The sequence below is a fragment of the Pteronotus mesoamericanus genome, unplaced genomic scaffold, assembly GCF_021234165.1.
Source record: "Pteronotus mesoamericanus isolate MK-2021 breed Mesoamerican mustached bat unplaced genomic scaffold, CSHL_Meso_final scaffold_54, whole genome shotgun sequence".
NCBI lineage: Eukaryota > Metazoa > Chordata > Mammalia > Chiroptera > Mormoopidae > Pteronotus > Pteronotus mesoamericanus.
This window is the reverse complement of record NW_026555321.1, coordinates 804786-832654: the sequence shown is the minus strand read 5'-3', so window position 1 is coordinate 832654 and position 27869 is coordinate 804786. Positions and strand designations below refer to the sequence as shown.

At 48.1% G+C, this 27869-nt stretch overlaps 1 protein-coding gene across 1 annotated transcript; it reads left to right on the top strand.

The window, feature by feature from the left end:
- Positions 1-15: 15 nt before the first annotated feature.
- Positions 16-27869, top strand: ENTPD3 (ectonucleoside triphosphate diphosphohydrolase 3). Its single transcript, XM_054595856.1, has 11 exons — positions 16-98; positions 906-957; positions 3819-3946; positions 7390-7507; positions 16176-16326; positions 18415-18574; positions 19519-19752; positions 23083-23355; positions 23532-23642; positions 24042-24179; positions 26591-27869. Exons 2-11 carry the CDS (start codon positions 918-920, stop codon positions 26825-26827), a joined length of 1590 nt encoding a protein of 529 aa, XP_054451831.1. The 5' UTR covers positions 16-98; positions 906-917; the 3' UTR covers positions 26828-27869.

Genomic DNA, 27869 nt, shown 5'->3' with positions numbered 1-27869 from the left:
CCCCGCCTCCCGGCGCGCGGGCCGCAGCCTCCTGCACGCTGTTCGCCGGCTGCCCCTGCGGCAGCTCCGCTCGCCTTCCTCGCGGCGTCCGCGCACAGGTGAGGACAGGAAATCCCGCGGCTGATCCGTTCCGTTGAAGAAGGAACGGGAAGCTTCGTGGGGTTCAGAGCTGGGAGGGAAGGAAATGGAATCAGATTCCGCAGAGAGCCGGAAGGGGGGACCGAGGGACGCGAACCCCAAATTTTTGGCGGCGGGGAAGTGGTCCCTGCCATGACCAGAGAGTTGGACGCGTCTTTACCGATCGCCCCTGCGGGTCCCGAGATGCGCTGTGCGCTTCGATGCCTGCGGCTGCGTGGGGATCGGGGCCTCCCGGATCCTGGGGCGCTGGCTCCCGGGGGCCCCCAATCCCCGCATCGTTGTTTCCAGCCAGGAGCTAAAGATACCCCTCTGGGTCTTGAAAGGGCGACCCCAGGCTCGCGGGCCACGACCACACACAGAGACCTTTCTTGCTTGTGTGCTCTGGCAAAATCCCTGCCTGAGCCCTGTGCGTGTTAGTAAGAGCTGGAAGATTTATTCTGCCCAGCGTGCTGCGTACAGGTGGAAAATCCTGTCGGAAAAGAGACACTGATTTGTGAATATTTATTTTTCAATTTAAAAATCTCAGCAGACCCGTTCCTCTCCTTTTTCTCGCTCTTGGGGGAGGTGACGCTGGAATCGAAGCCCCAGCTGTGGGTCTTTCTCTGAAGTTCCTTCCTCGCCGCTCCGGGGCCCCCCCCCCCCCAACCCCGCGCCGTGAGGTTTGGACCTGGAGGGAGTGGGTTTGGGCTTTACAGAGTGCAAGGCGTTTGAACTTAATACATCGGGGGCCATGGACGCGTTGTCATTCTGTGTTCTCTCACCTGCAGCTGGGAGAAGAGATGTTCACGGTGCTGACACGCCAACCTTGTGAGCAATCAGGTAAGGATCTTCAGCGGGCAGCCAGCGTGGTTTTCTCAAATCACGGGAGAATTCCCGCCTCAGGTCCCGGCTTCTCATCCCATCCCCTGCCAGTGACTGTTGAACCTCTTTAGTTTGGTAACTCGGTTGCTCACGGGCCTTCCCCACAGGCATTCCTCATGGGAAAGCAATGCTTTTCATCAAAGCTACGCAAAACAAGGACTAACATGCATGTTTCGATCAAATGGTTTTTCCGGTTTGCATAATCCATTAATTTGGCCCTTGTGGTTTCCCTTACCCAGCCATGGGTAAGGTTTGCTTTAGAATAGTGTTGATTTTGTGGTGAACTTCAAAGTACCTGGTCCTTTCCTCTATCTCTGTTCAGTCGTGGTTGCTGGCCCAGTGCCTGCAGCCTCCTCCGACCCCCACCGTGGGCTCGCATTGCTGCGGCGGTGGCCCTGGTGCAGACCTCACACACTCTCTCTCTCTCTCTCTCTCACACACAAACACGCACACTCACACTCTTCCAAGTGCCCCGCCTGCCTGCCTTTGGAGCACTTTTTGCCGTTTCTCGTGTAATGATCCAGACGGCTCTCCACTCTAAAGCAGGCACTTTGTAATTACAGTGTTGGTCCTGCCCTCTGGTATCACACAGCTCTAGGCCCTGTTCCCTAACTCAGGGAGGCCTGGGCTGGTCCATTTTGCGTTGTGATAGACTTTTCTGCTGGGGCAAGGGTTTGCTTTAAGGTAACCATAGTTGTTTGGTTTGGTTTGGTCAGGGGCCTACTTACTTATCACACTGCCTCCCTCCTACAGACAGATTTTTAAGATTTTATTTATTTATTTTTAGAGAGAGAGGGAGAGAAACGTGGCAGGTTGCTTCTCGCAGGCCCACAACCTAGGCATGTACCCACACTGGGAATCAAACCGGTGGCCTTGCAGCTTGTAGGGCGGTGCCCAATCCACTGAGCCACACAGCAGGGCTGGGCATGTGTTCTTCAGTTGTGCCCCTAAATGGAGTATTTTTGTCTCCCAAAAGGATATGATTTTAGTATTGTGGGGGCAATTTATACCAATCTTTTTTTTTTTTTTTTAAGGGAAGCTGTACCTAAGGAGCTGATTTACTTTGGTTTCCAGGTTTCCCCCCAAACACTTAGAAATGTTAACACATATACAGTAACATCACACATACAGACAACCTGTTACATTCCTCCCAAAGGACAAGTTCAACTTTGCAGATTAAATCTCTGCTATGTCTTGTTAGGGGGGAAAAAAATCCCTTAAACTGACGTTGACATGTGGCTTCTTTAACACTTGACACTAACGTTTGCCTCTGTTAATAAACTGGCTCCTCGTGGGTTCTGGTGCTTTTCTCTGGAATCCCAGAAACGTGATCTAGGACCCCTTCAGACTCTGGAGGTCAGCGACAGGGTGGGTGGGCCTCCTTCAGTAGCTACTACAAAGGAGTCAACAACGAGCAACTTTGTGTCCTTTGACAAGGTTGGGACTCCTCTTGCAATAAATTCCCAGGAGTGGGACGCCAGTCAGACCATGTAACCATTTGCAGTTACTGTCAACAGATGCTGACACATTGCCTTCCATGGGTGCCGTGTCAGTTTTCACTCCCAGGGACAAGGCAGAAGAATGAGGGTGTTAAGTGACCACCTTTGATGGCAAGAAGTGTCTGTGGCAGCTTCTATACAGCAGGGGGATCAGAGGGGGCGGAAAGAATTTCCATTAGCCCACATTGGCTTGTTAAGACCCAAGTGAATGTCTGCTGGTAATCATCTGGTTGAGCAGTAGCAGTTTAAATTTAATAAATAGACAGAGCTCATTGTGATACACGATGTAGTATTATAAAATGTAATATGTGTTTACGTTATGTATTATTATATAATACATTTAGAATTATATAATTATCTTTATTCAGAGCCCGTGTATGTAAGAGTATTCATGTGCTTTATTTATTTATTTTGCTTTTCAATGGGTAGCTATAACTTACATGTTATGATGAAAATACAAATACTAGAGATTACAGGGCCCCTTTCGGACGGGGCATGCAGGTTGGGGTCTACTTAGTCCTTGTGAAGATGTAGGTGAGCCCTTCGTGCCTTCTCTGCACACACAGGGGACATGCGTGAGGGCGAGTTCTTAGCGGGAACCAAACGCTTGAGAAATGTCGATGCATTATCATTTGCTCTACATTGAGTCACTGTGTAGTGTGAATCATTGATTACACCTGAAGTACAGTGTCAATTTCTTTTTATCTGAGATTAGTTTTAAGTGAAATATTACCTGTTTTAATAGAAAACCCAAATTCTTGTAATCTCTGTAGAAACAAATGTTATAAATGATCTCTGGGATGACCAGTAAGATCCACAACATACTGTGAGAAATACCAGAAAACTAAACCATGCATACCCAAAAACTAATATAATACTGTATAAAACTAATATAGGAAATATGTTTAAAATTAATATATGTAAAATATATACATATACAGCTAATATAAATAAAAATAATATGACACTATATAAAACTAAATACCAGAAAACTATAAAACTACTAGATATAAATATATATAAAACTAATATATGTTAAAAATATAAAAAGCTAATGTATGTAAAACTAACATAATACTAGGTAAAACTAAATACCAAAACACTGAAACCATGCCAACACGGTTTTAGTCCACTCCTCGGAGGAAAGATAAATGGGTATCAGAGCCCAATTTCTTTTCCACCTTAAAAGTGCGGGTCTCACTAAGCCGCAGGCAGCGACTGCACACGGTTATGCACCCAGCCCCTGGGCCCTGCAGAGAAGGCAGCGCGCGCCTTGCTCCTACTCCCCGCTCAGGAGTCTTCTGGGTCTTCCCATCATAGGCCTCAAGGCTTTCTCCCGAACTCCGGTCATCATCGCCTTGGTGGCCTTGCTTTTGAGCGTCATGGTCATTGTGACGGTCACAGTCATCCAGACTCACCAGAAAGAGGTCCACCTCCCAGGACTGAAGGTCAGTGTGACGGGATCGTCGTTGGAGGGGAGAAATGGGCTGTGGCGTCGGCTGTTCTAATGCGGTGAGGAAAGGAGGAGGAAACCATGTTCCCCACCTGCGGCTGGCGGCTCGGGCCTGCCACAGGAGGGCAACCCCCTGGGCACAGGATCGGGGGGAATGGACACGGATGCAGGGCGTTTGTTGAATTGGGGGAGCAAGTACCCCACAAGTTGGGGGCAAGGCTAGGACCACCCTTAGACCCCAGTCACCAGGGCCCCTGCCCTGAGCCCCATATTCCAGAAGGACCAGCTCTACCTGCACTCCAAGTTTATGTCCCTTTGTGGGACAAGGGAAGGTGCCCACCCAAAGCCATGCTTCTCCTTCCAGAATATGCAATAGTGCCTGGGACTCCAGAATCCAGAGTCTGAACTCCTGGCGTGAGGAGAGGGGAAGGGGCAGCAGTCTGCAGGGAGTGTGGGCAGAGCCCGGCTGTGGGGTCGGAGCTGTCCCGCCATCTGCTGGTAGCACGCAGGTACACGAGGCCTTCTTCCTCATGGAACTGCCAGGGTGGGAAGAGCACAGGTGGATGCGGAGGGCAGGGCAAATCCTTCCTCTATAAAATTGCCCCTTGGGCCCTACAAGTTAGGCGTGGGCTGGTTAAGGCGGTGGCCAGCTGCTGGCTTCCGCTGTTCCTGGGAGGTAAGAGGTAAGTCCTCTGTTCCTCCTGGAGGCACTGGAAAAGGAAACTGAGTGGAGGAAAGCAGACCCTGAGGCAGGTGGAGGGCACCGCAGAAGGAGGGGACCACCTCTGTGACGCCACTCTCTCATATGGATTCCCCTAACCTAAGGTCTGAGTGCACGCAGGCCATCTGAGGATGGCCCAGGAAGCACAGGCAGGGGATAGGGAAGAGAGACAGGAGGGAGGCAGCCGCTAGAGGGCCAGCTATGCAGCTGGGGACCCCTGTGGGCACCTCAGTCCTGCTGGGGATGCTGGGAAGCCGGTGCAGAACCTGCTTCAGGGTTGCCCTCTGCCAAGGAGCCTTAGGAACACCTGCCTGCCTCCCAGCTGTCCCACTCAAGGGCGTGTTTACACACCAACTGCCATCTGTCATCGGGGAGAGGCTGCTGCTCCCTGGGGAACGTTAACTCTAGTATTTCTGGCATAGCGTGTCCTCGGGGAGGCTCCGGATGCTAGAGAAAGCCTTCGGGCAGGTGGAAAGTGCGTGGCTGGGCGTTACGTGGTAAGGTCTGAGGGACAGTGGGCAGGGAGCCCTCAGCAACTCTTCCATGTAGATACAGTTATTATCACCCCCCATTTTGCAAAGGAGGAAATAGAAGGACAGAAGGACAAATGGCTCCCCATGTTCACACAGATAGGATGTAGCCTGACTGGCACAGAAGGATGAAAAGAGCACAGAGTATTGGCCTCAAGTAAGGAAAGGCAAAAACACACACCCTCATCGATTGGCACACAGTTCAAAGCGGGGCTTTGGAATCTCGGCAGGGTCTGGATGTCAGGCCACAGTCACAGCTGCAGGGGACAGGTCATTGTATGACATGGGAATATTGGCTCTGAGGACCCATTCTGCTTCATTGGGTAGGTTCATGTGAGGAAAGACAGATGTTGCCCCGACTGGTGTGGCTCAATTGGTTGAGTGTCATCCCATAAACTGAAAGGCCTCAGATTCGATTCCCGGTGAGGGCACAGGCCTGGGGTGCAGGTCTAATCCTGAATTGGGGTGCGTGTGAGAGGCAACCAATCGATGTTTCTCTTGCACATTGATGCTTCTGTCTCTCTCTTTCTCCCTCCCTTCCCCTCTCTCTAAAATAAATACAACTAAAAGAGAAAGAAGGAAAAGGCAGATGTTCGGGACCAGGTGAACCCGGAGAAGGGGGGCAGCCTTGGAAGGGAACGTTGCGCATGCAGCTTTCCTCGGGGTGTCGAGAGACCTCTTTCCTTGCGTGGTGTGCTAGGGGCAGGAAGGGCAGATGTGCGGGTGCGGCTGAGTGACAGCAAGGGCTTTGCAATCGTCTCGTTTCTGTTCTCATACCTCAAGCCCTGTGTTCTTTCGCTTGTGCCTGACAGCTGGTTATGAGGGGCCAGCTCCACTCTGAGGGACCCTGGAATGCTCTTCCAGACCCTCCTGAAAGATCATGATATCTGGCAAGGAAATCCAACCTGGGTTTGCCTAACCTTTGTTTGTCTGAGTTCAAGAGCAAATTAATAAAACTTAGTCAGGATCTGCACGTCCCTTTTCGCTGTTACTGGTCTGACCTTCTCTAAGCGCTGGAAGTGTAACCAGGAGGACAACGCTTTTCCTTCTCCCCGAGGCGCCTGCTTGCTCTATTATCATTCAGTCCAGTGTCTTCCTCCTGAGGCGTCACTGTCCCCACCTCCGGTCAACAACTGTGAGGAAGCCCTGGAGTTTCTCCATCCAGCGTGATGGAGACCCCATTGTCATTGCCCATGCAGCCACCGGATGTCTCTGTTGAAGAGGGAGGGGCCTGCACAGTCTCAGGGTTTCCAGGGTGCAGTTTTTCTGCTGTGACCTGTGCAGGTCACATTAGTGCCCCATGTTGGGTCCCTCGTCCGTGCTTGGCCATTGCTCTCCAGAGTGCAGCCGCTGGGCCCGGCTGTGTTGTAACTCTTCCCTTGTAACCCTCGCTGAGAGGGGATCATCAGCGGGACCTCTGCTGCCGCGGCCCACCCACGTCTGCCCCTCGGAGGGCGAGAGTTGGGGACTCGGTTTCTTCCTTTGCAGAAAGCGCTGGCTCCTTCCTCAAATTGGACTGCGTCCTCTCTAGCCAGATCTGCACACCACTTAACCAAGAGTGTGCTTTCGAGGGGCTTTCTGTCTGCACAGTCAGTCTGCCCGGCTGCCTCCCGCACCTTATTTACTGAACAGTCACCCTGTGAGACTTGGTTTCCTTGGAACCTGATGAAAGCCTGGGGATTAAGAGTATAGATTTGAGAGTCTGTTAGACCCAGGCTTGATCCCAAGTCTGTGCCCTGGGCCAATTACCTCTGTGAGCCTCGGTTTCCCCACCTGTCAAATGGGGATGATGGTAACAGCTGCATTATCAAGGCACTGATACCAAAGCACTTTGTGCCGTGCCTGGCATATTATAAGTACTTAATACATATGTACTACTGCTACTGTTCTATTGTAGCAATAGTAAAGGTGATGCTAGTAATGGTAAACAAATCTAAGAAAGCTGATCTTATAACCTCTGTTTTCGCTTTTGCCAGAAGCTCATGCAAGCCTTAAGTTCTGGACCATGGGGTCCATAAGGAAGACTGTTCACTTTGTGTTAACTCACTGAGCATGTCTTCAGTTCCACATTCCAGCCCCGCTTCCTTCTGACGCTGTGTAAGGCAGAGGGTTATTTAACTGCTTCTCGTCCCAACCTTACTCAGCCCCTTCCTCCGCTCTGACTCCCCCTTTCCCCCTTTTATCCAGTATGGAATTGTGCTCGATGCCGGGTCTTCCAGAACCACCGTCTACGTGTATCAGTGGCCAGCGGAGAAGGAGAATGATACCGGAGTGGTCAGCCAAACCTACAAATGCAATGTGAAAGGTAAGGCCCAAAGTGGGCCCGGGAGGCCCTAAGGGACACAGGGGAGACTCCTATGTCCTTTCGAGGCCTGGATGGGTCGGTCCTGAGCAGCTGCCTGGACTGGGTGTCAGGAAAGTACGAGATCCTACGCTAATGCTGCTACTTATCAGTAACAGTGACCTTGGGTCAGTCCCTGCCCTTCTCCGGGCCAGTTTTCTGGACCACAAAACATGGAGGCTTGGAGGGCATATCAAGAGCTATGAATGGTCTGAGATTTTACCCTGCCACTCTTTCATGGTTGTTGGTGGAGACACAAGATTCCTGGGCCAGAAGTAAAGAACAGCTCAGCTGGTGTGGCTCAGTGGGTTGAGCAGCATCCCATAGACCAAAAGGCCACGGGTTCGATTCCCGGTCAGGGCACATGCCTGGGTTGTGGGCCAGGTCCCAAGCTGGGGGTGTACGAGAGGCAACCGATTGGTGTTTCTCTTGCAAGTCAATGTTTCTCTCCCTTTCTTTCTCCTTCCCTTCCCCTCTCTCTAAAAATAAATAAATAGAATCTTTTTAAAAAAAGAAATAAAGAACAGTTTATTGTTCAGAGCAATAGCAGGAGCCAGAGTATCCCTCGTTTTCTTAACGCTGGTTCTCCGAGGAAGATGTAAAGGGGGCCAGGCAAGATCTGCCCACACAGTGGGTTGTGTTACAGAAGAGAAACCCGAGACTGGGGAGTCTGAAACATGTACAAAGGGCACTGAGCATGCCTACCTTTGGCTTTGGGGTGCAGCCTCTCTCTGTCTTCTGAGCCTGTCTGCAGTGCAAACATCCTTGGAAAAAATAATCCAGAACAAAGGCAATCAGGGCCTGTGCTCATAAAACATGCAGAAACATGAGAGACTCACCACAAATTGTCTTCCAGGCGGTGCATGTGGGTGGGGGAGGGGTGGGTGGAGGGAGATGGACAATACAGCCTAATATGGGAGCGGCTCTGTTTCAGTAAAGCTTTCCTTACAGACCCTGAAATTCTGAATTTCATCTAATTCTCACAAGTCACAAGATACGATTTATTCTTCTGTTACTTTCCCTGCCCACCATTTTAAGGTGTAAAAACTATCATAGCTCACAGGCTGTACAAATACAGATGATGAACTTGATTTGGCCTCTGACCTGCCGATGCCTGAGACAGAACATTGCCAACATCTTAAGTGACCCTCCGCCCAACTCCCTGCCTCCCGACAACACAGCCTGAACGTTATGTTAACTGTTTTCTTGTTCTTCTTTATAGTTTTGTTCTTAGATAATTAGTTCTCCCTGTTTTCGAAAATGGAATCGAACTTGTATTTACTTAAGTGGAATCAAATATTTATTCTTCTGGAATTTGCTGTGTTTATTCACATTGGGTTTTAAGACTCATCTATGTTGGTATGGGTAGCAGTTGCTCATTCATTTTTCCCTGGTAATGGACATTTGTATTTACCTGGTTATTAGTAAGGTTGAATATCTTTTCATATATGTATGACCATTTCTGTTTTCTGTGAAATGCCTGTTCATGTCTTTTGCTCATTTTTCTAGTGAATTGCTTGACTTTTTCTTATTGATTCATTGAAGTTCTTTATACATATTCTGATTGTAAATGCTTTCCGGGTTTTGTTATATTGTTGCTAATATCATCGTGCAGTTCATGTTTTGTCTTTGTAGACTCTTCATAATGTCCTTTCATGAATAGAAATTCTTCACTTTCATGTAGGTGTCATTATCAGCCTTCTCCTTTATGGTTTTCTCTTTCATTTATTTCATTTAAGAAATTCCTCCTTGTTCTGTGGTCATGAAGATAGTCTTCTGTCAGAAACTTTATCATTTTCCTTTTCACCATGAAATCTGTCGTTACATAGTCAAGCCCAGTTAAGGAGTGTGCGTCTCTGTGAGTGTTTTTCAAAACCAGTCACTTCAGGGCACTCTGATCTTTGAGGTGGCCTGGAGCTCCCCAGTGAATGTGCCCTGTATGGATCACAGATAGACTCACAGGACAGCACGTTAGAGACTCCAGACTAGTCCTCCTACTGCCAAGTATCTCCTTCACGTCTCTCAATGAGCTGCTCAAATAGTTCAGTTTCTCAGGGATCGTGACACTGAACAAGTTGAGAGGCCAACTTGGCCTTTCCCCACGGTCTTCTTTTGAAGACCAGGGTGACTCCTGATCATCTGCCCTGCCATGGGGGACATCCTGGCGTTCATTCACCCTGATGCATAGATGTTTCAGGTTAGGTTTTCTAGAAGCAGATGTTGAGATAGAGGTAGGGAGGCAAAGTAGTTACTAGAGACGCACAGCTGGAGAAGGAGGGGGTAAGGAGAAGGACCCGACAGAAGGAGATGATGAAGTGCAGCGCCTCAGCCGGTCAGCGTTACCCTTCGTTGGGTAGAAACGGCCTGAAAGGGCTGGGCTGCGATACCCGCTCACCTCCTGTCATTGGTTGTTGCCGTCCTGAAAAGAGCAACACGTTAGCTCCCTGGAGCCGAGGCAAACTCTGAAGCTGCTGGCGGCTGGGACAATGAGTCTTTATTTGAAGGGTGTCTGTGTGGCACCTCTCTGGACTCATCCCAATAGGGAACTTGGACGTTTCCTGAGTCCTGCTTGGCCACAGGTCCCAGGGAGCAGCAGCTTGCCAAAAACCCTGTCTCTGTTCTCCTAACGTCTGAGCTATTCCTCACCTCCGAGCCTGAAAGAGGGCATGGGGATGCATGTTTAGAAAAGGGACACCACCTATTTCAAGAGGAGAGGATAGTGCAGAAGAGCGATCAAGACTTCACCTCATCCCTGCTGTGTGAGCTCTAGGAAGTTAGCTAACCTCTCTGAATCTCGGCCACCTCCTTTCTGAAAGTGAAACCTAACAATAGTAATGCCTCTCCCCTAAGAACGATTTGAAGATTGAATGACAACATATGTAAAGCAGGTAGCAAATGCCTGGCATACAGTAAGCCCTCAATAAGTATCAGCTATTATTAGTGATGGGGCACCCACACTTTAGAGCCCCCGCTGCATATCTTTGCCAAAAGGTCACTCTGTCCCATAGATACAAGATCTGTTTAGACCCAGGAAAGCAATTTAGCCCAGTCAGTCCTGATGTGCCTGTGACTTGCAGGGAGATGTGTGAGTTTCATGGGAAGGAACACAGGCAGTCCCTTGGGATGGGGGTCCTTGGCCCACCCAGGATGTGACTTAGGGCAGGAGCAGGGTCATGGAGCCCACACCACATCCACAAGCAGATCTCCCCTTCTTTGATCACAGTGGCTTCAGTGGTCCATATATACCCTGAATGACCGAAGAACCACAAACTAAAGCTTAATGACAGAGCTGAAGTTTGGTTAAGTGTCACCCCTTCAAGGCCATGTTGCTTCTCCAGGGATAATTGGGGTTTCTGATTTCTCAGTTGCAAATTTCCCCAGGATGCTCCCATCTGAGCCGATCCAAGTGGGGGTTGGGGGTGGGGGATGAACGCCTGCTTGCCCAGCCGTGTTTTCCGAGTACGTAGGCCCTTGGAAATGTTTTTCTCAGGGGGCTCCCTGGGGAGCCTCAGTCCTCAGCGGCTGCTCTTTTCCAGGAGTTCCCTGGTGCTGGTCCCTGTGCAGGTGTCTGGGGCTCTGGCGGCTCGTTGGAAAGCCCTTCCCTGGTGGGCACTGGCCCCGGGGTACCCTCCTCTATTTTGCAGGGTGCAGTGCTCCTGCTGGCTGCTGCCTTCTCCCACGGGGGACATTTGCGTTTTCCATTTACACCAGCGCTTAAAAATGCTTTAAACTCCGCTGGAGCCTAAACTTAGCCATCTCTATTGAAATTCCTTGAAGAGTTGCTCCAAGGTACAGGCCACTACTGTGTTGAAAGCACTCTTTGCTCGGGCACATTTTTTTAAAAGATTTTATTTCTTTATTTTTAGAGAGCGGGGAAGGGAGGTAGAAAGAGGGAAAGAAACATCAATGTGTGGTTGCCTCTTGTGCATCCCCTACTGGGGACCTGGGCTGCATCACAGGCATGTGCCCTGCCTGGGAATCAAACCAGCGATCCTTTGGTTTGCAGGCCAGCACTCAGTCCATTGACCCACATCAGCCAGGGCCACATTTTTTTTTAATCCTCACCCAAGGATAGGTTCTTATTGATTGTAGAGAGAAAGGAAGGGAGAGAAACATTGATGTGAGAGAAAAACATCAGTTGGTTGCCTCACATGTGCACCCCAATTGGGGATCGAACCCACAACCTTTTGGTATATAGGATAATGCTCCAATCAACTGAGTCACTTGGTCAGGGCAGGCACATACCATGTTTTGCTGTGTATAATGGACACTTTTTTGCACAAATTTTTGAGGGAAAAATAAGGGTGCACATTATACATGGGTATAATGATTGATTACATACCGTGGATATAATAATGGATAATAATCCCGTGTATAATGCACACAAAAACATGGGTGCACATTATACATGGCAAAATACAGTATCTTATGCTTCTGTCCCACCTTGAGTAAGTTTTGTGACCTCTGACCAGCCCTCTGTCCCCAGATTGGAATTAGTAGTTTTAACTCTGTCCTTGGGGTTGAGAATCCCAGTATCCCACAAGCCTATGACCCCAATCTCCTTTTCCCTCTCAGAGGCTTAAGGGACCTTATGCAAACAGGTCCTCTGGTGACATGCTTGGTATGCCAAGTGTTGACATTTTAGCAAGGCCCCTAACAAGTCCCTATTCAGAGACCGGCTCTAGCAGAATATGTTTTGTTTGCTCCAGCTTGGACTACACCATCCCCTTCCTGTAGAGTTGCATGCTGGTTTGAAAATCTCATTCTTGATTCACTTATTCATTATAAATGTGTATTGGGTGCCTGCAGTTTGCCAGTAACATTTCTTGAGACTGGGAATTCTAAAACAAATTATACAGTCTCTCCTGTTATGGAACTTACATTCTAATGAAGGAGGCGGGTAATAAATAAACAGATGTGTAATATGTCGAGGGGAAGTTCTATAAAGAGAAATCAAGCCAGGCAGGTGGACAGAGAGTGATCTTGCTATTTTAGAAATGATCAGGGAAGAACAAAGAAAGTGAGGGTTGACAGAGACAAAAGCGAGATGAGAGGGTAGCCATGCAAAATTTTGAGGGAAGAAGGCACTGAGCAGAGAGCAGGCCAAGAGGAAGGGCCAAGCGTGGGAGCTGCTCGGCGTTTACTAGGAAGAGCGAAGGGGCCAGAGTAGCTGGAGCGGAAGGAGGAAGAGGAAGAAAGAGGAGAAAGGAGAGAGGAGCTGTAGCCAGGCCGACACAGGGAGGGCTTGAGATCCAGTAGCGCTTTGACTTTGCTTCAAATGAATTTTCTAAAAAGTGTATCAGGAAGCCATTAGAAGATTCTGATGAGGGAACTAACAAAATTGTAAAGGCTCCGTCTGTTGCTGTAGAACACACAGGCAGGTTAAGATGAGAAGGAGGAAATCAGGACTTTCATAACAGTGCAGGTGACAGAGGATGTTCTGGTCTGGCCTAGACCTGCGCTTCTCAACCTGGGGCAACTTTGCCGCCGCAGGGAACATTTGGTAATGTCCGGGGACATAATTTTGATTGTCCCACCTGGGGTTGGTGGTGCTGCTGGCATCTAGTGGTAGAGGACAGAAATGCAGCTGAATGGCACACAATGCACAGGACAGCCCTCACAACAAAGGATCTTGCGGGGCCCCACGAGTCAGCAGTGCTGAGTCGGAGGAATTCTGATCCAGAGAGTGCTTCTGGGCGACGGGGGCCGGGGGGCGGGGGGCGCGGGGGGTGCTCAGATGTGAGAGGCATTTTGAAAGGAGAGCCAGCCAGACTTTGTGACAGATTCAAGGTGAGGCATCCAGGGTGATGGTGCCTGAGCATCAGTTCCGACCTGAGTTCCTGTGGGTCACGGTGCCTTTTCCTGCGAGTGGGAGCCCTGGAGCGGAGTCAGCTGGGGACATGGCAGGGATTAGGGAATTTGGTTTTGGACATAGTAACTTGGAGGTACCCATAACCCGTCTAAGTCAGGGCTGGCAGATTTTTCCTGAAAAGAGCTAGGTGAGCAGCTCTGGCCGGGTGGCTCCGTTGGTTGGAGCGTCATCCCATACACCAAAGCGTTGTGGGTTTGATCCCCGATCGAGGCATGTATGGGAGGAAACTGATCGATGCTTCTCTCTCTCTCTCTCTCTCTGCCTTCCTATCTCTCTAAAATCAATAAACATACCCTCAGGCGAGGATTTTAAAAAAAGAGCTAGATGATACATATTTTTCTACTTGTTGGCCATACGGTCTCTGACCTAACTATTTAACTCACCGCTTGAGCATGAAAGCAACCGTAGCCAGTAGGCAGACAAAAATGTATTTCAAGAAAGCTTTATTTCTGGACACTGTACATGCCTCATGGGATATACTCTAAGGACAAAATGAACTTTCTTAAAAACCTTAAACTTTTCTCAATAATCATCCGGTTGGTGGTAGTGTTGGTGTTGTCATGCTGAGGCTTGCGTATGGATTGTGAAGTAAAGCAAATGAGTTACTGAGTTGGAGTGCTACCACGCAGGACTTGTAGCACAGAAAAAGAAGGTAACGATATAAGATCGAAGAATTGAAGTAAAAACCTATAGTTTTGAATTAGAAGCACCAATAAGAAATTCTGATATATTCTTCCCTTGAAATAAAGTTTTCCCTGGGTCTGTCCTCTGAACAAAACATACAGTGAGCACTGTAGCTTCCAAATTTGGGAGGCGAAATACTGTTACTCAATAAAAGAAGACTAGACTCCTTGGAGAAATGGCTGAGTCCAAAACTGGGGCAGGGAGTGTGTAAGATTGTTGATACATCTTACCTCAGAAAGCAAAGATACTCTCAGAGGTTTCTGGGATCAGGTCAAAAAAGGTTCAGGGGCCAGCTGAAGGAAGCTAATAAAAATAACAACTGCACTTAATTGAAACACATCAGATATATCTTTAAATGTATGTGTTCCTCAGGCACAAAACCGGCAAAATCCCTCATTGGTTCAGTTAGGAAGATATTGGCGATGCAAGCTATATTTTTAAGATGGTAAATGAAGGGACGGAATCCAGTCCTTCTCCCACCTTTCCTGGACAAACTGTATAATGGGGTAACCACATAGTTAATGATGGGGAAGTTTTTCTCTCATTACAGTATTTCAGGTAAAAAGTGAAGCAAGAAAGGTAGAAATAAAGTATTGCCATTTTATAGCCCCTCACAGACTAAGGTTCTAAGCAGAGATCATGGATACCTGCACCAACACAGAAACAGGCAGACACTCATGTCTCTTATTGGAAGTACACGCTAGTCCATATAAATTATTGTTTCAGAAATAGTGCAAACCTGCATCTGATTAAGCCTCCGTATTCAGTTACCAGTTTACAGGAAAAACCAGGACCAAGTAACATGTTCAATGAGCCATGGGCATTCAGTCAGCAAATTCTAGGCTGCGGGGGACTCTACAGGACAAATTAAATTGGGAGGAAAAAAATTTTGAATTACAAGGAAAAAACAGATGGAAAGAGAGGGCAGAGCCTATAGGTTAAAAGAGACTTAAGACGTACACCAACCAATTGCAATGTTTGGAGTTTATTTGGTCTCTAATTCAAAGAAACTAGATAGAAAGAGAGAGATGGGGGTTGGAGGTGGGAGACAAAAAATATGACCAAGGAGGAAATGTGAACCTTAACTAGATATTTGACTATATTAAAGGATCATTTTTAATTCTTAAAGGTATAATAACAGGATGGTGGTTATGCTTCATTCAAAGAATTGTTGCCTTGTGGTGCCATATGCAGAAATACTGATGGAATGAAGTGACATGGTGTCTGCAGCGTGCTCTGTGGGGAGAGAATGGGGAGCATGCAGGCGAAGTAAGAGGTGCTTGCTGTGGAAGCTGGGAGATGCCTGGGTTCATTATATTATGCTCCCAGCTTTTATTTATATTTGAATTTCCAAAATGAGAACTGTTTTGTACAAGTGCATTTATTAAGGCAGTGTGCTCTTGGAATAAGAATAGACTGAGGCTTGCTAGAAGATGAGGCCTGGGTATTTTTTAAATGAAATCTAGTGAGGTAACTAACATTGGTTAATAACATATAAAAATTTCAGGTGTAGCCCTGACTGGTGTAGCTCAGTGGATTGAGTGCCAACCTGCAAATGGAGGGGTTGCTGGTTCGATTCCCGGTCAGGGCACATGCCTGGGTTGCTGACCAGGTCCCCCCGTGGGGGCGTGAGAGAGGCAACCAATCAATGTATCCCGCACACGTTGGTCCCTCTTTCTCCGTCCCTTCCCCTCTCTCTAAAAATAAATAAAATCTTTAAAAAAAAATTTCAGGTGTAAACAATATAATTCAGTATCTGCATAGTCTATTGCACGCTCACCACTCAAAGTCTAGTCTCCTTCCTTCACCATATATTTTACCGAATTCAAGAACTTTTTTGAAGCAGGTTAATTTTTTTAACCCGACTGATTTTCTTTCATCTTTATAATTCCTTTCATCCATCTTTCGGGAGGCGACTCATCAGAGTGACCACGTGGGACCTAACATACCCACCTGTTTTCAACCCCCTGCTAAAACCTATTCATTTCCAAGGCTGGTTGGTTTTTTTATGTGAAAGCTGTACTGCTCTTGTTGGTTCCTGGGGATGCTCAGAAGTCCTGACTGCTTGCTCTGTAGGCCCTGGGATCTCCAGCTATGGGAATACCCCCCAAGACGCCCCCAAAGCCTTCGAGGACTGCATGCAAAAAGTCCAGGAGCAGATTCCAGCGCACCTCCACAAATCCACGAGCGTCTACCTCGGGGCCACGGCTGGGATGCGCTTGCTGAGGTAAGGACAGGAGTGACACATGGGAGCCCGTTTGACCAAAATAGCCAAGAATGTGTGGGACCTTGCCAAGAACGTAACTCTATTCCTGGGAACAAATCCCAAAGAAGGAAGCCCGTATTCTGCCATAAATTTAGACTTTAAAAGTTGGGAAACTTTTCGTCTTTATTTGAATACCCAAAAAGGAACAGCGCTCACATCAATCCCCTTGCCCTTGACAATTTTAATGAGACCTCTGCTCATGGGAGTTTACGTCTCGATTTTTAGGAAAGTAGAAACTGTTTTTGACACCTGGTATTTTGTTATCTGTGCCCAGCCAACTCCGCGGAGGGCCACCCATTGCTATGCAGCTTGTACCCATGTATAAAATGTCACTGAATCGGCTTTAAAATAATGGAATTTCTACACCTCGCTCCAGCCGAAGCCTTTGGAGTTACTGTGAAACAAACATCTCATTTTCAGTCAAGTTAGCAGTTTCTTTTAAATGTGCAGCCGTGACTTTTAGCCTAGTTGCGTTGTTCCCGAATGCCTTTATCTTCATCTTTTTCTTATTATAGTATGTTTTGACCTTGAAATAAAAGAAAAATAGGTTTAAAAAAAAAAAAAAACCCACAGCACTTTAATGTAGCTAGGGTAGAGGCTGCTCCGAACTTTAAAAATAAGGCTTTCTCCCCCCAAAAATGACACTCATTCTGCCTCAAAGCCACTTTGTCTGCGATCCCAGTAATGTAAGACGATATGTGTGGACGTGAAGAAAATACAAAGGAGGAACAAACAGAGCCCCTTTAACGTGATCATCCAAAAAATAAATAAATAAATAAATAAAAGCCCTGAGGTGCTCTCAGCGGACTGGGCCTTTTTCTTGCAGTTTTCCTACTCTTGTTCCTTTTCCCCTGCCCTGGCTGACCAAGTAGAATGTGGAAGAAAGTCAGATTTCTTTGCTTACTCTTGGAATCTATAGTGTGTTTCAAAATTATTGAATTTACCTGAAGTAGAAATGATATAGAAATCCCTTCCGTCTGCCTTTTCTTCCTCCTGGAAACAAAGAACCCAACTTTGTCGTAGTTGCTTTTTCTTCCCAGTCCTCTGAGTGCGAAATAATCACAAAGCGCTGTAACATATAGCCCGTGACCAACACCACCATGGGAAAGTTCAACGCCTGGGAAAAACGTGAATGCACGTCCCATTTAGATAAATTATTAACTCCTTGTAAAAGTCTCTGATGGTGATCTATTTTCTTCTGAGCAACTAGCTGCCATTTTTAATATTTAATTAAATAGTTTTTAAAATGAATGAGAATCACCCTGGATGAGAACCAATAAAACAAGGAAAACTCTGCCTTATTTTCCATGCGTTGAGAGTTTGCCCCTGAATTGGAATGGATTTCTGCTTTTAGCATTGCTCCTTCTTCCTCAGCCAAGAGCGAGCCCACACCCCTGGCTTTCTCAACACGCTGACAAAAGGGAAAATAATGTCCCCAATGCGCTTGCTTCTGCAGGGTAAGATGGCAGCAGGTGAATGACATAACGCCGCGTCATGGGTGATGTAAGACTGCTATGTTGTGACCCCCTCCATCATGAGGAAGGCCTCCCGGATAGCGAAGCGGGCGACAGCTGGACACTCAGCCCTCTCCCTGTCCCCACCTCCTCCTAAGCTCCCCTTCCTCCTGGCCTGATGAGGGCTTCTCTGTACGGTGCCCCAAGAGATTACTGACACCACTCCTAGGCCCTGCCCAGGCTCCTCTCCTCCGCTGATCTGAGACAGCGCCCTGGGCATTAAGTGCAAGCCTCTTTTGATTAGCTCATTGCTAGAGAGTGGGACAGGAACGGGGAAGCGGGGAGAACAAGTGGTGTTTTTACTGGAATCTCTTTTCCTGTTTTGTTTGGCGGTCTGACAGGTAACGCGTGCGCCCTGCCTTCACTGTTACCCGTGAGGCCTTGGCTTGCAAAAGGGGATGCCGCGTATTGCACACACCTGGACAACGGCCCCGCCCGTGGCAGGGCTGGGAGGCTGCTGCCTTCACCTGCATGAGATTGTTTGAAGGCTCTGTCATGTGGACACTCAGCCTTTTGTGTTCTGTGCCTCTCATAGGTTGCAAAACGAAGCAGCAGCTAATGAAGTCCTTGCAAGCATCCGCAACTTCTTCCAGTCCCAGCCCTTTGATTTTAGGGGTGCGCAGATCATTTCTGGGCAAGAGGAAGGGATATATGGATGGATTACAGCCAACTATTTAATGGGAAATTTCCTGGAGGTGTGTGAGCACAAATGCATGGTTTTTATTCTTGCTCTTCATCCCTTCCCCTGGGGGTGGTAGCTTCCGCAGAGGTGTAGCCAACAGGGGCACCTGTCCTGTGTCGTTCCTGTTGTGTACTGGATTAGGGAAACACCTGTGAGACAAAACGAAGAAAAGACACATACAGTTGGTGCAAAACCTTGGATCATAAGCAGGACCGAGTGTACGGGGAGAGGGAATACCGCTTTACCAGCTGATAAGATGTTGTAGGAGGGAGGATGAGAATTTTAGCAGTGGGCTTTGGGTAACTTGAAGGGCAGCTGGAGAATGACTCCTCTAAGGTGTTGCAGAGCCTCCTGGAATTTACAGAGCCTTCAGGCAGTCTGCTTCCCCGGGTCCCCGGGTCCCCGGGTCTCCTTACCCTCCCTCCCTTCTCCTTTGGTGCAGAGGAAAGCTGACTCGAAGAGACAATGACCATGTTACAGGGGGTGTAAACTGAGGACACCCCCACCCTATACAGCCCAAGACCGATTCCGTTCCTCCTCAGATATATTTTTTACATTTTAATGAATTGCCAGCAGTTAATATTTTAGAAATTTCACAGTTCCAGCTTCTCCTGACCTCACGCCCCAAACGCTAGAAGTGCTGGTCACAGGGGACTCACGTTCCTGCATGGAAACAACCAACTGGAACAGAACGCAGCACGCGCCCTGCCCAGTTTGCCACAGGCCCCGCCATTCCCTGTTGTCTACACCTAACCTGCTTGGCTCGCGCATGTTGCCTGCCTGGCCCCTGTGAGCATTTCGGTCTACCACCCCGGACACAGAGGAGAGATGTGGCCCTGAATGCTTCCCATGTGCCCTAGTTCTTAGCAGTAAGAGATGGGTCTTGGGTGGAGAGCCCTGGACAAACAGAAATGGTGTTTTTGGCCTTTTTTCTGGCTTCCTTTTCCCACTGTGCAGAAGGACCTATGGCATATGTGGGTGCATCCAAACGGAGCGGAGACCACAGGCGCCCTGGATTTAGGTGGTGCCTCCACCCAGATATCTTTTGCGGTGGGAAAGACAGTGGAGCTGAACACCAGTGACATTGTGCAGGTGACCCTGTATGGCTACATGTACGCACTCTACACACGCAGCTTCCAGTGCTATGGCCGCAACGAGGCTGAGAAGAGATTTCTGGCGATACTCCTTCAGGTACCTGAGCGGGGAGAGCAGGTGTTTCCTTGGGGGTCTTAGCTGAGGGCAGGGTGCCTTGTCTTCTGGGGTCTGTCCTTTTCAGTCCACTTCGAAGGTAGATGAAAACAACAGCGTTTCCTGGTTTACTCGCGCACCCTATGTCTGTTGTGTTGACCACTTCCAGTGTTATTTGAGTTAGAATACCAAGGAAATTCCAGATCTCCAGAAGTTTTATACATACGATTCAGGTCCCGGGATCCCTTTATGGACACAAACTGTTTTAAGCCAGTAGCTAAATAAGCCTGAGAATTTTGAGACTCCCTGTGTGTTCAGACAAAATAATAACAGTGGCCACGAGAGACATGCTTGTCGACCGGGCAGAGGCAGCGCCGTCCCCAGGCTCAGCCTCCTGGTAAATGGACCTATATTAGGCAGGCTTGACGCCCTTTATATGGTGGGATTTTAGAGCCACTGAATTCCATCATTTCGGACAGTAATTCGCATGGTAACCGTTCCATGACCCCGACGGCTGCTTCAGGCATCAGCTGTGAGGCTGTTGCTGCTATAAACTCAGGGTCATGTAGTGTGTGTCAGACAGTGCTAGCTCCACAGATGACACCCCAGGCCCCCACTCCAGTCCTCCAAGGACATCTCTGTCACCACGGCTGAGAAGGGAAGTCGAAGGGAAGGGGCCTTCACGACCCACAGGGACATGAGGCCAGCCAGAGGACACAGATCCTGGCTTCTGGTGGGACCCGGGGCAAGGGGCAGGGCAGGGTCAGCCTGTGAACATGGTGGACCCGGAATCATTAGGGAAACCGTGGCCCCTCCAACCGCCCTTGGTAACGGAGGAAGGGAGCAGCATGCCCCGAGGCCAGCCCGTGTAAAGACCGGGCTGGCTCACGGAAGTGTGGTCAGCAGAACTCACACCCTCAGACCCGTGTACTGACTGAGCAGTCGTGCAGGGTGGGGTATGAGGGCTAAGCCTCCAGCTCCCGTCCACCCCCTGCAGTTTTTCTCCCAGCCCCACAGGAAAGGCTGCAGCCTCAGGACACATGCACGTGACCTGTGTGGTCAAGAGAGGCTGAGCACTGCGTGGGCGGCCTTCTGCTGCTCCTCAGGGCCCTGGAGACTCAGGGCCCACCCCAGACTCTGGACTCCCTCCCCCACCTCCAGCCAAACCAACCCTAAGGGAGCCCACTCTACTCACCCCAGCAAGGCCTCCGTCACCACCTCTCCCCTCCACTGGCTCCTTAAAGTGTTGCAGTCGACCTGCTTCTTTCCAAGAGAGAAGCTCCAGGGCACCCTCTTTTCTCCACCTCCTCTTATTTCAGGCAATGCTTAGTGCCCTGATGCTCCTTCTCCAGCTCTGGCCCTGGCCGGGGAGGGAGGAAGGGGAGGCAGGGAGAAGGGCCCCCTTGGAACTCTGGCAGGAGAAAGAGGCAGTGAAATCTTCCTTCTCCCAGGGTGAGTGGGGGGCGGGTCAGAGACTCTAACCTTTTAGATTCTGCTGGCCCCAAGCAACACTGCACCCGGCTGAGGTCTCCTTTAGCTTTGAAACCACAAGCCTGCGGGTGTGAGGCCAGGATGGGGGCGGGGGATGCAGAGGTGCGATACGCCCGTCTCTCACGGTGGACAGTCAGCTCACAGGCGCCGGCCATCCCATGTGCCTGGTGGCCTCTGGATGCACGAGAAGGTGCCTTCTGAGCCGTCTGACTCAGTGAGGGAAAGGGTCCAGGGGCAACAAGGATCGCCCACAAATGCACGCCCGGACCTGCCTGCTCCACACGTCCATGAGCCAGATCTACGAGGGCAAGGCCGACGCGGATGGTTCCCGCCGATGATCACATCAGGAACACTGGCGAAGTCATTTCTGCCTCTCTGGGCCGCCTTTCCTCTTTTGTAACAGAAGGGCCTGGCGGTGTGGCGAGGACACGTAGATATATACGTGGCCATTATCCTCTTATCAACAAGCTCCCAGCCACCCTAGCGCTCAAGTCTCACTCTGACAGTGTGTTAGACATCAGGGATGTGCATTCGCTTTCTTTCTTTCCTTCTTTCCGTAAGATTTTTTTTCCCCGTTTGTTTTTAAAGTAATATGTGTTCAGTATTTAGCTTCAGTCAAGAAATTACTGTAGGGAAAACAAGATGATTTAAAGGCTTTCCCATTAGAGTTCAAATACTGTTTCTTTGAAAAGAGAGTTTATAAACAGAACCAAACACACTACGGAATGTAGCATAAGATAAAGGGAACTTTTTTTTTTCCACCAGTAAATAAAAGATTAGATAGTCATCAGGAAAAAATAAAGTAAGCTTCCTACCATACTCTTTATACTTAAAGTAAGTTACAAATGGATCAAAGATTTATATGTAACAAGGATGTTTATTGCAGTGTTGTTTGTAACGGAAAAATGATTGGAAACTGCGTAAGTTTTCATTGAGAGGGAATTTCTTAAATAAATTATAGTTTATTTGTACAGTGAAATTCTATGCAGCTACTAAAAAGAAGAGGCGGTGCTACCTGAACAATAAATGGAAAGATATCAAATATGGATGGGTTTTTAAGTAAGAAAAACAAGGGACAGAACAGTGTGTAGAGTACTACCACTTACGGTTTTTAAAAAAGAAAGAAGGAAGAAAAGAAAACATATTTGCATATGCATATAAGCAGTACAGACAAATCTCTGGGAGAATACACAAAGACCGGCAACAGACGTCACTTCCAGGGAGGGGACCCAGGGAGTGGGAGGGGGTGAGAGGGAGACAACTTTCATAACGTATTTCTGTGTCCCCTTTGGACTATTTTATTAGGTGGACAGATAACACTTCATTCCCAATGGTCAATGAATCTCAGCGTACCTTGTTTTCTCATCAAAAGGGAGCTCATAAAACCTGCTTCACAGGGTTGTCACGGGGGCTGGGACAGGTCATGGGAGCTAGCGCCTGGCCCGGGCCTGGTGCAGGTGACCGTGCCCCCACTGCCACTTGAGGTATTTAGACAACTTGAGAGTCGCCCTCAAGTACCCACTGACCGAGAATGGCATTTTTTCCATTTCTCTCTTGACATTAGAGAGTAATGATGATGAGAAATCGCAAAAAAAAAAAAAAAAAAAAAAAAAGGTATTTGGTCCTTCACAAAAGAGTGATTTCTAATAGCTCATTCTTTTTAAAAATTTTATTTATTTGTTTTTAGAGAAATGGGAAGAGAGGGAGAGAAACATCAATCAGTTGCCTCTTCGACATCCCTGACCGGGACTCAAACCAGTGACCTTTTACTTTGCAGGACAATGCTCGACCAGCTGAAGCCACGCACGTCAGGGTTCTAATAGCTCACTGTTGTCTCTGCAGAATTCTACCACCAAAACTGATGTCATCAACCCCTGTTACCCTCGGGATTATACCACCTCTTTCACTGAGGGCCACATATTTGACAGCCCATGCACGAAGGATCTGAATCCTGGAAGTTATGACCCCAATGGCAACATCACTTTCAAAGGAACTGGGGACCCGTTGCTGTGTAGGATGAAGGTAGCTTCCCTGGTAGCGTTCAAGGCTTGCCATGAGCAGGAAGTCAGCTGCTTTGATGGGATTTACCAGCCAGAAGTTAAAGGATCTTTTGTGGTAAGAGCAAAAGCCACTGAAATGGTACCTTTCCTTCCCGTTGAATATTTATTTCTCACCTTTCTGTTTTTCTTCTGCTCACCTGGTTCCCAATTTCTTACTCCCCTCCCCGGAACGAACCCCCATCATCTGTCCCACTCTGAGAGCTGATGTCCTTCCGTTCTGGGTCCTTCCAGGCCTTTGCAGGGTTCTTCTACACGGCCAGCGCTTTAAATCTTTCCGGCAGCTTTTCCCTGAACACCTTCAACTCCAGCACCTGGAATTTCTGCTCTCAGGATTGGAGTCAGGTCAGTATTTAAAGAGAAAGGGTCAACAGCAGTACAAAGCAGTAGAGCAGAGTCTATTCCCCTTGCATGCAGGTGCCAGTAAGTTCTGAACTTTGCCTTTATGCTGTTCTGCTTTTCACCCCATAAAATGGGAGCACAAGGGACCTTTTCCCGTGTCCTGGATTAACATTCTAACCATGGGCGCAATGGTGAGAACAGCGTTTGGCACACGTTAAGTAAACGCAGAGGTTGTTCTTACATGATGCCGTGGAGGGATATTTTCAATGTTATGTAATTCCATTAATTTATAGTAATGTTATGATGAGAGTCTGGGTGGTACGGTTCTTTCAGATAGGGCTGTTGCCTGACGGTGTTCCGACCTGTGCATTTTAAATCCTGCCTGCCCGCCTTCCCCCTCAGCTCCCGCAGCTGCTCCCCCGGTTCGATGAAGTCTACGCCCGCTCCTACTGCTTCTCAGCCCACTATGTCTACCACTTGCTCGTGAGTGGGTACAAATTCACCCAGGACACCTGGCCCCAGATACATTTTAAAAAAGAAGTAAGTCAGAACACAAATCTTTTCCTCCTCTTCTTCGCAAAATAGAGGTTTGTGTGTCTGTGTGTGAAAGAGGAGCCTGATCCCTTGTGAGCTTCCCAGGAGCGAGGATGGGGAGTCCAGAGGAGGCTTGGACCCTGCAGACCCCTCCCAGTGAGGAAAGGCTTGGGAGCCCAGGACCCCTGGGCTCTGAGTTCTGTGCAGGCAGGACTCGCGTCCTCATCCTCGGATTCCTACCATTCAGCACGGGGACGAGAACTGGGGTGATGCTCAGTGAATATTTGTTGAGTGAATAAATAGGTAGGTTAAGGATTTGAGATTTTTCATCCCAAAGAGAAGCTTCAAATAACCCTGGCTGGTGTGGCTCTGTGGACTGAGCACTGGCCTGTGAACCAAAGTGTCGCCGGTTTGATTCCCAGTCAGGGCACATGCCTGGGTTGCAGGCCAGGTCCCCAGTTGGGGGTGTGCGAGAGGCAACCACACATTGATGGTTTTCTCCCTCTCTTTCTTTAAAAATAAATAAATAAAATCTTTTTAAAATACTAAGGTTTAAAAAAAATCTTCAAATAGAACAATATTTTCTTAAAAAGAGGATAGTACCTAATTGCTCTCCATTTACACAGTGTCAGAGTAGAGCACTGGCTTTAGAGCCTGAAGGCTCTAAATTTTCCCTTGGACTGAACCTGAGGCACTGTACTTACTGTCAAGTGTCCAGAACTGGCCAAAGCGGGAATCACAGCAGTTCCCAGGGAGCTGGGGATGGGCCTGGGACCCTGCATTCAGGCCGAGGCACCCTTGCTGATCTCTTCATCCTGCACTATGTTCCCTGGCTCTGGGAGGGTATTCTGGTTTCCAGAATAGCAGGTGCAAAGCCTGAAGGATCTCTCCAATCAGTCTGTTCAGTATCAACTTTGGCAATAATTAGATTAAGCCAATCAACATCTGACATTAGGTCTGTGACTGTCTTTTACATAAATAAAATTGAATCATGTACAAGGAAAGGAGATGTCTGGAGACATATGAGGACTATTGGTGGCATGTTCTCTCTAGGCTTTGTTTCATGATCTAATTACTAGGCATTGCGAGGAGGGAGAAAAACTTTCCATGAAACACCAGCCTGGATGCACACAGAATTCTAGGCTCCACATTCCTTCCCTTTATTTATAAAGAATTTCCTATCCAGCCGAATTAGTATTCAAATGTGAGGGCACAAAAAGACTTCAGAAGATTGGCTGCACAGAGATGTAATATCAACGTTATTTTTGGAGGAGGTACTCAAATAAGAATAGAAATAAATCCAGGAGATGTTATAAAACACATATGCAGAGTAAGGATAAATGATATTGTGGCTTAAAAGGTATATTTAAAAAGAGAAAAAGAAAACTAACATCTCCCCTGCCCTGAAAAGGGAAGTGAAAGAGAAGAATTCACCCACATACCAGAACAACTGGTATTTCAAGAATAGCCAACAGCCAATGTGATTGGGAAGGGGCAGGTGGTCATAGGGGACAGCAACATAGAAGTGGCCTTTTTAAAGTGCTCATCTTCTAAAGGAAACACCACACGCAATTTGTAAGGCAAGAAAGGAAAAATAAATAAACATAGGAAAATGTCACTAATCGAAAATTTAAAACTAAGATATTAGAAGTCCCAATATATCAATAATTACAATAATCATAAATGGACTAAACCCACTGGTTAAAAAACAAATACAGACTGGGTTTTAAAAAAATCAAGTAATGTGGTTTATAAGAGAAACATTTTGAAGAAACACTTAGACTTTACACATAAGAACCCAGAAAGATTAAAAGGTAAAAAAAAAAATTTTAGGTGTCAGGCAAACATCACCTAAAAGAAAACCAGTGTAGCTATTTAATATCTGGAAAAGAAACATATTCTTTAAGATAAAGAGCATCATTCGAGAGAGAGGATGACAACATAATGATAAAAAGTCCGATTCGTCATGAAAATTGGAAATGCGAAATATTTATCCAGCCAATAAAACAACCTAAAAATGTGTAAACAAACAGCGGTGGCACTACCAGAAGAAATTGACAAAGCCAATCTTTTAGAAACTGACCTTTGCTTTAGGGAACACTCATTACCTTCTTTCTTCACCACAGACACTCTGTACAGCTGACAGTAAGAAAGTTTTCACTGTTACTAACGGTGCCCTCATCGTACTCGGCTGTAACGAGAGCGTGAGGATTAGTTCTGACTTTCTCTGCAGGCCTGGAGGGAGGCTCTCTCGAGCCTTTGGGATTCCAGCCCAGTCTCTGCAGCGGCTGACCTTGGGCAAGACCTTTGACCCCCTTTCCTATGGGTGTTTCGTGCTGGTGACGGTGGTGTGCCTGCGTATGCAATCCCCACCTTGCCCTCTGCTCTGAGACTGAGCCATGTCCTCTGCTTCACAGGTGGGAAACAGCAGCATAGCCTGGTCTCTCGGCTACATGCTCAACCTGACCAACCAGATCCCAGCTGAAATGCCCCTGATCCACCTGCCCATGCAGCCATCTGCCTTCCTAGGCATCCTGGCCTTCTCCACAGGAGTGGCCTTGCTGAGCCTGGTCTCCCTCGTGTGCCTGTATGTGTCGTCCGGGGACCGCCAGCACTCCCAGCATGTGTTGGACCACACAGTGGATTCTGAGTGAGCCTCGGGAAGCGGCCCCTGGAACCCGAGGGCCGCCCGGACCCAGCCTGGGCGGCACCAGATACTGCAAGTGAAATGCCCGTCTGTTGGAAACACAACCAAAGTCAAGTACTTAGGTCGTGTGCCTCTCAGATACTGATTTATGCCAAAGCACCTCTTGGGGAGTCCCTCGACTGTTCTGTGCACGATGCTCCTGCAGAGATGCCACCACCCGCTTGCTGACCTCCTGGCGAACAGAGGAGATGGCCATCAAGGCCAGGCCCTTTATTCCAGTGCCCAAGAGGAAGAGTAAGCTAAGCCTGTGAGAGTTTGAAGTTGAAGAATTGACCTCAGGGCCCATTCAGCACTCTCTCCTCCCTCAGAAAGGCCATATTCCTCCTGGCACATTTGGAAGCTGCCAGACACCCACTAAGCATTTGACACAATCAGATGTCTCATGTAATGGCTTCCTCTTCTCGGTCCTTAACTGAGACTTTCCTCTAGCAACCCCATAAACATCGAGCTCCCTCAGGTTGGTAGAATACAGTGTGTGAGAGAGAAAACTTTACGCCCAAGGACAGTGGCCTCAGCCAGCTTCCGTCATGCAGGCAGAATCTGAAGGAGAGAGATGTACAGCAAGTCTCCCAGAAAACTCCTGGCTGTTCCCAAAGTGGGATTCCCACTCGGGCCTCTGGTCCTTAAACTGCAGCCGGGGTGTGTGTGTCATGATCCCCACCTCCCCTTCACATTGCTCTTGTCGCCCTGGGAAACGTTTTGGGTATTGCATCCCAGGTCTTTTTACCTTTGCTAGGCTTTGTTTCTGCTGTCTTTCCATTGTTAGCATATTGTGTACATTCTGTCTCCCATTTCTACAGGTATACTTGATGCTGTCACAAGACATCTTATTTATGGTTTGCTTACCAATTACTTACCTAGATGGTAGACCTCGCTGCATAGTAGCCATAGTTCTTGACTTTGGGGAAAGGAAAGGAAGCTGAAGAGACATTTAAATCCGAAGTTGGATGAGAAAGAACTCCAGCATGTCCAATGGCTACCAAGTAAAA